General features: G+C 45.7%; 1 protein-coding gene across 1 annotated transcript in view; it reads right to left on the bottom strand.

The window, feature by feature from the left end:
• ADAM19 (ADAM metallopeptidase domain 19) overlaps positions 1-13,863 on the bottom strand; it is an 89,944-nt gene that overhangs the window by 16,669 nt on the left and 59,412 nt on the right. Inside the window, exons 11-15 of the mRNA XM_033927324.1 lie at positions 10,228-10,367; positions 7,616-7,793; positions 4,138-4,227; positions 2,052-2,247; positions 527-635 (exon numbers count right to left, since the gene is read on the bottom strand). Of these exons, the coding sequence (XP_033783215.1) occupies positions 527-635; positions 2,052-2,247; positions 4,138-4,227; positions 7,616-7,793; positions 10,228-10,367 (713 nt within the window). The remainder of the gene's footprint in view (positions 1-526; positions 636-2,051; positions 2,248-4,137; positions 4,228-7,615; positions 7,794-10,227; positions 10,368-13,863) is intronic.

The following is a 13,863-nucleotide window of genomic DNA, read 5'->3' as shown; positions in this document are numbered from 1 at the left end:
CTGACGGGGGTTTTTGTTGGGGAGCCCCCCCAGTTTACTTAATAGAGATCGTGCCGGCGTTGTGGGGGGTTTGGGAGGTTGTAACCGTCCACATTTTACTGTAAACTTAACTTTTTCCCTAAAAACAGGGAAAAAGTTAAGTTTTCTGTAAAATGGGGGGGTTACAACCCCCCACAACGCCCCCACAACGCGGCGCAATCTCTATTAAGTAAAGTGGGGGGGTTCCCCCCCACACCCCCCATCGGAGCCCTAAAAACAGTAATTTTCTGCGGCGCGCGCCTCCACGCTGCGCTCAATTGTCTGCGCGCGCCTTTGTCCCAGTGCGCTTTTGACCTGACACCCACAAAAACAATACAATGAGTTACATTTTAAAAAATGAGCCAGAAAAAAAATACTAAACAAAACAAGCAAAATTGAACAAAATATAGATGTGCAAAAAAAATAAAAATCTAAAAATATACAATATACAAAACACCAAATGCATATGGTTCTGGAGTTTCTTTTTCTTATGACCGATGTACACTACCTAATATCACATGCTCTGAATTTGCCATTCAGATCCTTCCCACAGTTGCCATACTTGTCCCCGGCAGCATTCACCATCTCAAAACAAAGCGCAGGTGCGGGCTTGGCTCCTGGGTGAGGAAAGCAAGACAAATCAAAATGAGTGGAAAAGGCGACAGCCGGTCTCGCAACCACAAAATCACCTTACTGGCCACCGTGCACCATTATGTACACAGGCAGGTCAAATACTTCGCTGCTTAAACCAGTAAGATCTAGTTTAGCATCGAGCGTTAAAGGCACGATGAGTTTAGAGCATTTGGGGCCTTTATTTTGGAAGAGAGCAGAAGTCTAATCAAACCGAGCAGTAATATAATTAAAGAATGACCAAATGCATTAAGTTAGAATCCCACAGAAGTTGGAAGGTGACCCTACGTTTCTTTGGACTTTCATTTCGAGTCCTAGAATTCATGCCAAGGAAATGAGATCTGACTAGCTGTTCTTAATAACCTCTTAACGTGGCCGCACAGTTGTACAAAGTATTATCTGGCTATTTGAATAAGAAACCAAAGAGTGGACTTAGAGATATTTGGAGCATTGAGATTAAGCATCAAATTTCGGCATCTCAATGGCCACGTATTTGGTCTTGGAGGATGAGATGTACAATGTCTGCGTCTATGAGGCAAACATGGTTCTTCTTGTTGCATAGAGCACTCTGGACCCCTGTTCGTTTACAAAAATTGGATTGCTCTAAGTCTAATAGATGCTGGCATTGTCATCTTGAGGCTGGAGCTTTGGATCATTTATTATTTTATTGTCCTTTTATTCATGCTTTTTGGAAATTGATTTGGGATCAAATAAATTGTATGCTTGAAAATCCTGTAGCATTGTCCTATGATCCAATTTTATTTGGCATGTCTATGAGGGCTAAATCTCAAATATCTTCTAACAATAATAAATTATTAGTGATTTTAACAGGAGTTGCCATTCAGCAAATAACTTATAACTGGAAAGATTGTAAAAGATTAAATTATTGTTTCTGGTGGAATTCGGTGTGTCATGTGTATAAAATGGAAAGTATATTATCCATTAAAAAAGGATGTTTTAATAAGTTTAAGGATGTATGGTGGCCATTAATAAATTATTATAATGAATAGTTAGCAGTTTTCCCCTATTAATAATTATGTTTATAGGGTGGGAGGGTGGGGTTTTAGTTTTTAATGATAAATAAAAATGAATGATATAGTTATTATATTATATGATACTTGTTTATAAAGTATGTTTCAGGTGGGTGGGGGGGTGGGGTTTTAGTTTTCAATGAGAAATAAAAATGAATGATATAGTTAGTATATTATATGTTATTTGTTTATAAAGTATGTTCCAGAAGGGGTGGGTAAGTGGAATTGTATATTATTGAATGGATTTCTGAACACTTGTAAAATTTAAAATGATTAAAGATTTATAAAAAAATAAAACAAAATAAACTCTTAACGTGAACAATCGCATCAGATATTATCGGGAATTACAGGTGTCCAAAGGAAATCTCTTACCAGCGCCCCACAGCTGGAAGCACTGCTGTTCATAGGTGAGACACATCCCGCTGTAGCAGTACGCTTGTCCTTCCTGGCAGGCAGTGCCATCCAGCTTGTAATAGTTGGAGGGGCAGAATGGGGATTTGCCTGTGCAGAACTCTGGAAGGTCACATGGCCTGGACTGCTTCCTGCACAAGATGCCAGGGGGCTTCAGCTAATCGACAGGGAAACAACAAGGTAACACATTTCTGCTTAGTGTAGGTAGTTAGGGTTTCAACGGCAGTATGGTGTGTGCCCAAGGTGACCTCGAAATCCTTCTCTTCTCCAGAATCTATCTCCTGAGCACACTGGTTTTCTAAGGTCTGCTCCCAAACTTGTATGCCCAACTTGGGCGATCAATACAGAATCTGGGGGATGATCCTTACTAGAGAGTTGCACGGGGACATAAATACCACCCATCCCTGCCTGTCCCCGCCAGGATCCTCTCCGTCCCCACCCGTCCCCGCCAGGATCCTCTCCGTCCCCATCAGGATCCTCTCCGTCCCCACCCATCCCCGCAAGGAATTACCTCCATCCCCGCCCGTCCCCATAAAAAGCAGCAATTACTTCTGACAGGATCATCAATTCCACAGTTTCTTTTGTGTTTGCGCTGCTGTTTTCCTTGTGGAATCTCTTTGGTGGAACCCTTTTTTTGTTTCCTGTTCAGGTAATTAACTTATAAACCCCCTCTTTTACTAAGGCTGACGTGTCCATTATATTATATGGACGAACCCTGCTTTCAAAGCCTTCCATCCCCGTGGGAGTCCCGTTGGCTAGAGGGGGATCCCCGTGGGAGTCCCGTGGGCCAGAGGGGGGTCCCCATGGGAGTCCCGTGGGACCCACGGGTTTCCCGCGATCCCTGTTCCCGTGCAGACCTCTAGTCCTTACCCTTTGTCACCTCATAACCGCTCTCTTCTCCAAAAACTATTTCTTGTGCATATTGTGGAAACTCTATACTCTGATGGCACAGAAACTCTGATGTCCAAATCTTGACCCTGCCCACCACCATCTCCCTCTCAGCATATAAGAGCTCTGATGCAAATGCATATTGTACATATCCAATATGATCTCATAACCTCTCCTTTTATCAAAAAGTATTTTTTAAGCATATTGGGGAAATGGTAATATAACCCTGGCGTCCACCCTCTGCTCTCCTGTATATGAGATCTCTACCTCAAATGTAACCCAGGAAACTTTTTTCTCTAAGTATGGCTGAATTGCTCCAGATAGAAACTAGCAAAAACAAACTAAAAATGAGAAAAGTGGTGAAAATAGCCATCAGGGTCTTAAGCTGACGTAAGGTGTTTTCTGTGAAGAGCAGATGCCTTTTTGGCTCTAGTTAACCGTATAATCGTACTACGGAATTGGAGTAAGTTAAGCCAGATGGTTCACTAAAACCTCAATGGAATGAGAAAGATGTTTCTTGTTATGAAAACTGGATTAGCAGCAAGGGAATATATTTATGTTACAACAGCACAGTCTTGTGGTTTCATTACAATCTTTAGAGTTTGATCTGGTTGAGTCAAAGTCTGAGACCGATAGCTTACAGAATATACTCAAATGGCCTGGTGGGGTTGGCCGCTCGCTTAATGGTCACCCCGAGTTCTCACGGGACTTGTGAGAACTGGTTGCCGCCATTCAGCGAGACAGGAGCGAGAAACGCTCGCTCCTGCCCTGTACACTGCTGGGCCGGGAGAACTCGAGGCGGCCATTCAGGGAGGGGCTCGGTGCAGGGCTAGAGCACGGAAAGCTCGCTCCTGCCCGGTAAACCGCTGGACCACCAGGGATTCAAAAAGGTATGCGGGGGGAATCAGGAGGGAGGTTAAAAAAAAAATTGGCAGAGTCGGCCGGGACAGGTTCCCTCTCCCCCCCCCCCCCCCCAGCCCTCCCCTTATTATGCCACTGGCTCCAGGTAACTGTCCAGATTTGCGTAATGGTTCAGCCCCTGGTTGTAGTCAATCCTCTTAAATTTTTTCATGAACTCTGTCTGCAGCAGAGCTGTTACCTTGCTTTCTTATTTCTTAGCCAAAAGAGTGAGATAAAGAATAATAAAGGCCAAACCAACCTTGCACTGATGGCAACAGATTCCGTGTGCGCAGTCAGCCCCAGGCTTCAAGGTACAATTCCTGGCATTGCAGCATGGATTATTACATTCCTGAAAGGAAGAACAAGACCCCAGAACCTTGAGAAAGGAGAAGAACCAACTCTACATAAAAGTCAGATACATGCAACATGGGAATGGATTAAGTTCACCTGATGCCCTACGCAAAACCCTCTAATGGGTGCCCTTGGGCCTTCCATTGAAAAGACATTGAGGCTCATAATCAGACTGCAGGAGATATCAGCCATACCGAAAACTCAATGCCAGTGCTGTATCCGGCCACCAGCATTGAACTGAAAAGTTAACACCGGCGCTGTATCCAGCCACCAGCATGTAACATCCAGTCCATTTTTAGCACTGAATATCGGGTCCAATAACTTCTGAGAAATATCATTATTATATGAAACAAAACATGAAATATATTTATAATGATTAGAAAATCATTGAAATTCATGTTGAATAGCAGGTGTGGGAGATGGCAGTGAAAGAGTTAAGGGCATGATAGCTAGGGGGGGGGGAAACCCTCTGTGATGTCTCTCCCCAGTGGTGTAGTAAAGACAGCTCTCCTCCTTTCCACTCCATGCTCTTTGTCACTCCTCCCCCTCGCTGCGCGTGCCTTTATTCCTCTTCCCCCCACTATACCTCTATCTTGTCGTTGGTGCGAGCAACAACTCCAACCTGTTGCTCATGCCAGCGTCGGCTCTCCTTCTGACATCACTTTCGGGTCCTGCGCCTAGAAGTGATGTCAGAGGGAGAGCCGACGCCAACAGCGAGTTGGTGGCGCTGCTCAAGCCGAGGAAGTTAAAAGAGGTACAATGTAGGGAAGGGGTGAACGCTGGCAGCGGGGAGGGGAAGGGAAGGAGCGGGGAGGCGGAGAAGAGGGCAGTGGAGAGGCGCCACCGCCCCGGGCGCCTCTCAGCCTTGCTATACCACTGCCCCTCCCCCTTTCCCTGGGGGCCCTAAACATGTGCTTTTTTTTTTTCCTTAATGATTGATCCAGGTCTGATGTGTCATTATCATGTGGTATCTGTCACAAAGCCCATTGCAGAAAATGGGTTGAGCCAAATAAAGTCATTATTAGAAACAGAGAAACATGATGGCAGATAAAGGCCAAATAGCCCATCCGCAGCACCCACTATCTCCTCCTCTCCCTGTAGGTTAAGGCTCTTAACCCTTGCATTGTGAGGTCATAGAGCTTTATAGTTATAGAAACAGAGAAACATGATGACAGATAAAGGCCAAATGGTCCATCCAGTCTGCCAATCCGAGGTATCCATTATCTCCTCCTCTCCCTATTGGCTAAGGCTCTTAACACCTGCATTGTGATGTCAGAGCTTTATAGTTATAGAAACAGAGAAACATGATGGCAGATAAAGGCCAAATGGTCCATCCAGTCTGCCAATCCGAGGTATCCATTATCTCCTCCTCTCCCTATTGGCTAAGGCTCTTAACACCTGCATTGTGATGTCATAGAGCTTTATAGTTATAGAAACAGAGAAACATGATGACAGATAAAGGCCAAATGGCCCATCCAGTCTGCCCATTATCTCCTCCGCTTCCTAAGAGATCCCATGTGCCTGCCCCACCCTTTCTTGAATTCAGACACAGTCTTTGTCTTCACCACCTCTATCGGGAGACTATTCCACACATCTACCACCCTTTCTGTAAACAGATATTTCCTCAGATTATTCCTGAACTATCACCTCTTAACTTCATCCTATGCCCTCTCATTCTGGAGCTTAGCATTGGTAATTCAAGGCCAAAACGTAAAACCAATATTCAGTCTCCATGGTTAGTATCCTAAGTTATCTGGCTAGTGGATGAAAAACATCACCTGAAAGCAAAAGTGCCATATGTGTAATTTTTGCATAAACTGTGATGGGCATGGTGTAAGATCTTCTTGAATGCCCAATTGTTCTAACTTCTGAAAGGCCACATCTCAAGTGAAAAACTAAAAGGCGATATATTAATGATGATTTACAATAAGAACATTAAACTTTACTTCTCATTTTCTCCAATTCACATCAAGCACACATTCAACACTTTTGCTTTCCGGCGACAGAAAATCACCATTATCCAGATAATTCCTGAAGGAAGACAACGAAATCTGCCCTAGAGAAGAAATAAAATCCTACAGTTGTTGCTTGTTGGCTATTTGGTAGTGGGAAGATGAATGAGTTGATCTTATCTCCAGAGCTGCTAACTTACCCAGTTCCAGGTAGAGAGTTGCACAGGGACAGAAATCCCGCCCGTCCCAGCCAGAATCCTCTCCATCCCCACACGTCCCCGTCGGGATCCTCTCCGTCCCCACCTGTCCCCGTCAGGATCCTCTCCGTCCCCGTCAGGATCCTCTCCGTCCCCACCTGTCCCCGTCGGGATCCTCTCCGTCCCCGTCAGGATCCTCTCCGTCCCCGTCAGGATCCTCTCCGTCCCCGCCAGGATCCTCTCCGTCCCCACCTGTCCCCGTCGGGATCCTCTCCGTCCCCGTCAGGATCCTCTCTGTCCCCGCCAGGATCCTCTCCGTACCCACCTGTCCCCGTCGGGATCCTCTCCGTCCCCGTCAGGATCCTCTCCGTCCCCGCCAGGATCCTCTCCATCCCCACCTGTCCCCGTCGGGATCCTCTCCGTCCCCGCCAGGATCCTCTCCGTCCCCATCTGTCCCCGTCGGGATCCTCTCCGTCCCCGCCAGGATCCTCTCCGTCCCCATCTGTCCCCGTCGGGATCCTCTCCGTCCCCGCCAGGATCCTCTCCGTCCCCACCTGTCCCCGTTGGGATCCTCTCCGTCCCCGCCAGGATCCTCTCCGTCCCCACCTGTCCCCACCAGGATCCTCTCCGTCCCCACCCGTCCCCGTCAGGATCCTCTCCGTCCCCACCCATCCCCGCAAGGAATTATCTCCATCCCTGCCCGTCCCCATAAAAAGCAGCAATTACTTCCGACAGGATCATCAATTCCACAGTTTCTTTTGTGTTTGCGCTGCTGTTTTCCTTGTGGAATCTCATTGGTGGAACCCTTTTTTTGTTTTCTGTTCAGGTAATTCACTTATAAACCCCCTCTTTTACTAAGGCTGACGTGTCCATTATATTTTATGGATGAACCCTGCTTCCAAAGCCTTCCATCCCCGTGGGAGTCCCATTGCCTAAAGCGGGGGTCCCCGTGGGAGTCCCGTGGGCCAGAGAGGGGTCCCCGTGGGAGTCCCGTGGGTTAGGGGGGATTCCTGTTCCCGTGCAGACCTCTAGTTCCAGGATGGAGACTTTGTGGCCCGTCCTGGTTTTAAACTTATATCTCAAAGCAGCCTCCGATTCTACCCATTAAAATTTGGCAGCAGGGCCCATAATGCACCAGGATGACGTCAGAAATCCAAGACTAACCTAGATCTGCCCCTTAGATCTGTATTTGCCGTCATCCACTATGCTACTGTGAACTAACAGAGCCAAATGTTACCTCCACCTCTCCACAGTCACACTCTTCACCTTCCTCCAGGTACCCGTTGCCACATCTGTGCCCTCCGTATAGCGTCTTGGTATCGGGCATGTTGGATAAGCACATCCCACCTCCGGACAGCAAGAAGCGATCCAGTTCCTTCATGTTGCAGGTGTTAAACACTTTGGGGAACGGGTGCCTGCATGAAACAGACTGCTGTCCAGTTAGAATCAAGATGTGCCCCCCACATAATACTAGGCTGAGGCTGAAGCAAAAGAGCCGAGCTCAGCATTTATACTAAGGCCCCCCCCTTTTTACTGAAGTGTGCTAATCGCTAACGTGTACATGGTAGTCTATTGACGCATTAGCGTTTAGCACGCGCTAATTTGATTAGCGTGTGCCAATCAGTTAGAGCACCTTAGTAAAAGAGGGGGTAAGTCTTATTCATATTCAGGAACCAATACCATCTTTTCAATATGCATTCAGTAAAACCTTGGATTGCAAGTAACTCGTTTTGCAAGACAAGCAAAACATGTGATTAAATTTTAACTTGATATACAAGCAAAGTCTTGCAATACAAGTGCACACAGTATACAGAAATAAAAGTAATGTAATGTAATTTATTTCTTATATACCGCTACATCCGTTAGGTTCTAAGCGGTTTACAGAAAATATACATTAAGATTAGAAATAAGAGAGGTACTTGAAAAATTCCCTTACTGTCCCGAAGGCTCACAATCTAACTAAAGTACCTGGAGGGTAATAGAGAAGTGAAAAGTAGAGTTAGAGGAAAAATAAAAATAAAATAAACATTTTAACAAGACAGCATTGATCTAAATACTTTGGAAGGTAGAAGAGAGGAGAGAAAGGAATAGAAGCAGAAGGGGGAGAAATTTAAATGATAGAAATAGAACAAAACAAAGACAAAAGGCAAAACAATAGATAAGATTAAAGATAAATCAGAAGCTGGAAAGAAAAATAAAATAAAACTTTGTCTTCAATCCACGGTTTCAGCGTCAGTGATGAAGTGGAGCAAGTAAGTTTAGGAGGAGCGATTGACGTTTCCAGAAAGGGCTTCTTCAGGGAAGAGACTTGGCAGACAGTCCCAGGATGCCTATGTCTCCTCCCCTGCGATGTTCTCCCATCCATGCATTCCCTCCCAGACACACTGCCCGTGCCCCAGCCGCTCCAAGGAGGCTGCCCCAGATGAGGTCCACGGTGAATGCAGTTAATAAAAATAAATCCAAATGATATACATCTCTTTTATTTCTGAAGAATATTTGTCACGAAAACTTTTAATCAAGAACGTCGCCACAGTTTTTCATTGTTATTGCCTCATTCCGGGTACCATTTACTGAATCTGTCCATAAAGGTCACCCTAAAACAAGAGTCCATGCACTCCAGGGGTCATGACCACGGCCTCTACAACACCCCAGGCCTAGCCAACCCGGAGAGCAGAAGACTCGACTTAGGGATCAGACTGGGGCCTAGAGTCACAAGTCTGGCCTGTGCTTTTAGTTTTAGCGTTTGCCAGACTCATTTTTGTAGGGCTTTTTTCTCACTTCTTTAATTCCAATTTCCTTTAATTGATATTATAGTTGAGAACAAAATGAAAAATGAAAAAAAAAAAAGACAAACAATGACTGCGTTTGAAAGCATTTGATATACTACCTTGCAATAGGAGTAATCAAAGAAGAAGCCTACCATAATATTAAAATAGTTCAGGACAGATAATGGAACTGTCCCATAATCCAATAAGAAGGTAAATCAAAAAGCAAAAGCAAAATACATTTCACGGCTTTAATAGACGCAACTGTGAGCAACTGAACATATCATAAAGTCCTCATGCAAGACAACGCATTTGTTGGATCGTTCAACTGGCTTCTACATTCCTGAAAAGAAGAAGATTTTCGACTGCTCCCGAAGCCTGCTAAACCCCACTTCCTTTATGTCATCATCAGAGGTGAATCTGCAACCTCTCAGCCTCTCCTTCAGTGGACTGAAGTTGTGATCATCGCTAGGTGCCAGACCCGGACTGTAGGGAAAATATGGAAGACGTTGGAACCCAAGCTGTTGCACTGTCCCTTCTGTCGCTGCTGCTGTACGAGGACGTGCATTGTCATGGTGCAGCAAGACTGTTTTGGACCAAATTCTTCTTTTGCTGCGAATTGCAGGTTTAAGTTCATTTTGCAGCAATGCACAGTAATTCTCGCTGTTCCCTGATTGCCCCCGAGGTTGGAAATGTGCCAGAATAGGCCCCTTCATGTCCCAAAAGAAGATTAACATGATTTTCTTGGAGGAGCGAGGGCACTACTGCACGTTGTTCTTCGATGGTGCAATCTTGCAACGGAGCATCCATGTTTCTGACCTCGTGGCGGCCGCACGATGCCAGGCTGAGCACCGTACTGTGCGTGGACAAACTATCCGACAGGCAATGTACGAGTATATGCGTTGCATTTCACTAGCCCTGTTCCGGTTATTGCATAATTTTAACAATTACCTTTAATTTTTGGCTCACCCTCGTACTTTTGGGATCAGATCCAGAAAGAAAGTATGGTTTCTGCTCCTGTTTGTTGAAGAAAAACTGTATTAGACATTGGTCCTACAGGCAAAAATAATTAGCAATGTCTCACCCGGTCGCCGCTGCCATGATGCAGCCTCCATCCTCTGGGCTAGCAGTACAGCACCCCGCTGAGTCATGGCTCATGCCAAAGTTATGGCCCATTTCATGAGCCATGGTAGCTGCAATGCCAATAGCATTATTCGAATGATCCTGTTGGGAGAGAGAAAGTTTGGCATTGCATTGAAGCGTTGTTATTGATAGATCATAGATGACATTAGAAAGCTATTGTTGGTTGTAATATGTGTTCATGTATTATGTATGTTATTACTGATTCTGGCCTAGAGATGTGAAAGCTCAATCAAAACATCCAAAAGTCCAAAAAAAAAAAAAAAAAGCGCCTAAGTCAGCACTTGAATGTTTTTCTTGTCAAAACGTTCCAAGTGCCGATAATCAAAACTCATACCCTGGACGTCTAGTGGGACATTTCACCAGCTGTGCTTCCAGAGAGTAAAAGGGTGAGTTAGGAGGCATGATATGGATGGGCTATAACATAAGAACATAAGCAATGCCTCCGCTGGGTCAGACCTGAGGTCCATCGTGCCCAGCAGTCCACTCATGCGGCGGCCCAACAGGTCCAGGACCTGTGCAGTAATCCTCTATCTATACCCCTCTATCCCTTTTTCCAGCAGGAAATTGTCCAATCCTTTCTTGAACCCCAGTACTGTACTTTGCCCTATTACCCCCTCTGGAAGCGCATTCCAGGTGTCCACCACACGTTGGGTAAAGAAGAACTTCCTAGCATTTGTTTTGAATCTGTCCCCTTCCAACTTTTCCGAATGCCCTCTTGTTCTTTTATGTTTTGAAAGTTTGAGCAGCAAAATTAGTTAGTGGAATGGAGAATTTGAGCTACAATGAACGACTCAGAAGCTGGGACTGTTCACCCTCGAAAAGAGAAGATTGCGAGGGGATATGATAGAGCCTTTTAAATTATTAAAAGGTTTTGACAAAATAGATCAGGAAATATCATTACTAACATTTTCAGATGTGACACGGACAAGAGGATATGGCCTGAAACTGAGTGGAGGCAGGTTCAAGACTAATGTCGGGAAGTTCTGTTTTGTACAGCGAGTGGTGGACGCTTGGAATGCTCTCCCAGAGGAGGTTGTGATGGAGACTACCGTTCTGGGTTTCAAACGTAAGTTGGATGCATACCTTCATGCTAATCATATTGAGGGATACGGGAAATCCGGGTCTCCATAAAGGAGTACCTAAAGGGCCTCCGCGTGTGCGGGTCACCGGACTAGATGGACCTAGGTCTGATCCGGAGAAGGCGTTTCTTATGTTCTTATGAAGAATCTGTCCCTCTCTACTCTCTCTATGCCCTTCATGATCTTGTAGGTCTCTATCATGTCTCCTCTGAGTCTCCGCTTTTCCAGGGAGAAGAGCCCCAGTCTCTCCAATCTTTCAGTGTATGAAAGGTTTTGGGCGGCTTTAGACTTGTTTTGCAGGATGTCCTGGATGGAACTTAGAGAAGACCTGTTAAAGAAGCATCTGAGTGCCAAAAAGGTGCCCAAACTAACCAGATGAACACTGGGTGGATTAACTACTGACCCTCCCACACTCCCCCAGTGGTCACAGACCTCCCTCCCACCCCACAAATATCTGAATTTAAAAGTCCATATCTGTCTGTAGAACGGAAGCGTCTCCTATGGGAAAGCCTACTAGAACATCACAGAGACGTCATAAGTAGGCTAGTGGGTAGACTAGTTAACCATAGAGAGGAGGACCCAGACCCATAAACCACACTACTAACATGGTGGAAAGTTCAAGTCCACCAATATTCGACTCTACTGCCATATAGGTACCACCTGTGGCCATAAGGGCTATTTGGGGTGGTAGCCAGGTGGGTATATTGGGTTTTGGGGGGCTGACTAGATGATTTTCAAAATATATATATATATATATATAGTTGGATGTCTAGTGGTTTTGGTTTCGGAAATGGCGCTTTTTTTGTGCTTCCGATTATGCTTGAAAAGTCCAAATCGGACTTAGACGTTTGTATTGAAAATGCTCCTCCACAAGTTCAATAACATTAAATGATATTAGCCTCCTCTCTCCTCCCCCCCCACCCACCCCCCAGTTCACATGTTCAGAGGCAGTGTTCACTAGCTGTGCTGACTCTAGGGAGGAGATGCCTCTTGACTGAGGTAATTTGTTTGACTTCTCTAAAGAACACAATCCCTTTTTCTTCACCCAAACAAGAGACCCTTTCCCCCTTATTTTCCAATGGTTCTGCAGCAGGAAAATACGAGCCTGAGCTAGAAGTAAGGAAAATCAGAGCCGTGTGGGAAGGGGTAAAACGCGGACCTGATGCACCTCGCGGATCTAAAACCGCACGTCCTTAAAAATCTGAGGTCCGTGTCCGTGCCACTCGTAGTTTCTGTCTCTTACAGACCTCTATGACATTTTAACGCTGACGGATCCGTCTCAGCATAGGGAGGGGAAAAGTATTAGGATCCATCAGCGCTAAAATGTCATAGTGGCGCGGACCTCAGATTTTAGGAAACTGGTTTAAAGGATTCGTTTTAGAGCCGCTCCAGCACTAGTCTCTGGTTCTGACAGATCTCTGTGACATTTTAGCGCTGACGGATCCTAATACTTTTCCCTCCCTATTGCTGAGACGGATCCATCAGCGCTAAAACGTCATAGAGGTCTGTAAGAGACAGAAACTACAAGTGGCACAGACACGGATCTCAGATTTTTAAGGACGTGCGGTTTTAGATCCGCAAGGTCCGTCAGGTCCGCATTTTACCCCCTTCCCGAGCCGTGTTAACTGGCCAGCCTTGTGCAATAAATCTGCCTTGAGGGAAAGTCTACACTAAACTCCTCTGGCATTGCTATACTAAGAAAGGGTTTTTATTTAGGTTTTGGACTTAAAGAGTGTTTTAACTCCTGAAAGCTACTTGAGAAAGAAAAAGAAAGTCTGCAACAGAAAGGTCTCACTTTATATCTTTGTTAGCTTTTGTGTGTATTGATGGGAGGGATGGAGACATGCAGAGGGATAAGGAAAGCATGGCTCCCCAACAGCACCTGTTCTGCATTTTAAACTCCGACTCCTATTGCAGAGATTAGATTCACTTCATGTTTTAAAGCGCCTAAAGGATCTTTCAGCTCAGCTGTGGACAGCAGACAATCCAATGCAAGAAAGAATTTTAATCCAGAGCAGACGAGTCTCAGAGAAAGGGGAGTACCTTCTCCGACTCCCTAATATAACTGCCACCTGGCACCCAATTTTCAGGGTTTTAAACTTGCAGAGCAGAGAAAGGTGCCCTTAATGAAACAGTACTGTTTCAGAAGGCCTGATGTGATGGAGGATATTTTCCATTTTCAGCAAAATTCTATAAAGGGGCAGTTCTCTGAGGCCCAGGGCTGGCTCAGCCCATAGACCAGGCGAGACCCTGGCCCAGGGCACTGGTGATAAAGGGTGCCAAAATTTCAGTCTGGTGCCTTTCCCCAGTGGCATAGTGGGGGGGGGGGGAGGGGAGGGGGGACCACCCCAGGCGCCATCTCGGTGGGAGCGCTGGCACTACTCTGACCCCCCATGTCACAATTGCAACCTCCCTTCCATGCCTCCCAATACCTCTTTAAAATCTTCAGCGGCTCGAGCAACTATTCTAACCTGTTTCTCGCACAGTCTTGGCTCCCT

This window comes from Geotrypetes seraphini, chromosome 18, assembly GCF_902459505.1.
Source record: "Geotrypetes seraphini chromosome 18, aGeoSer1.1, whole genome shotgun sequence".
NCBI lineage: Eukaryota > Metazoa > Chordata > Amphibia > Gymnophiona > Dermophiidae > Geotrypetes > Geotrypetes seraphini.
This window is presented reverse-complemented; position numbering and strand designations above follow the sequence as displayed.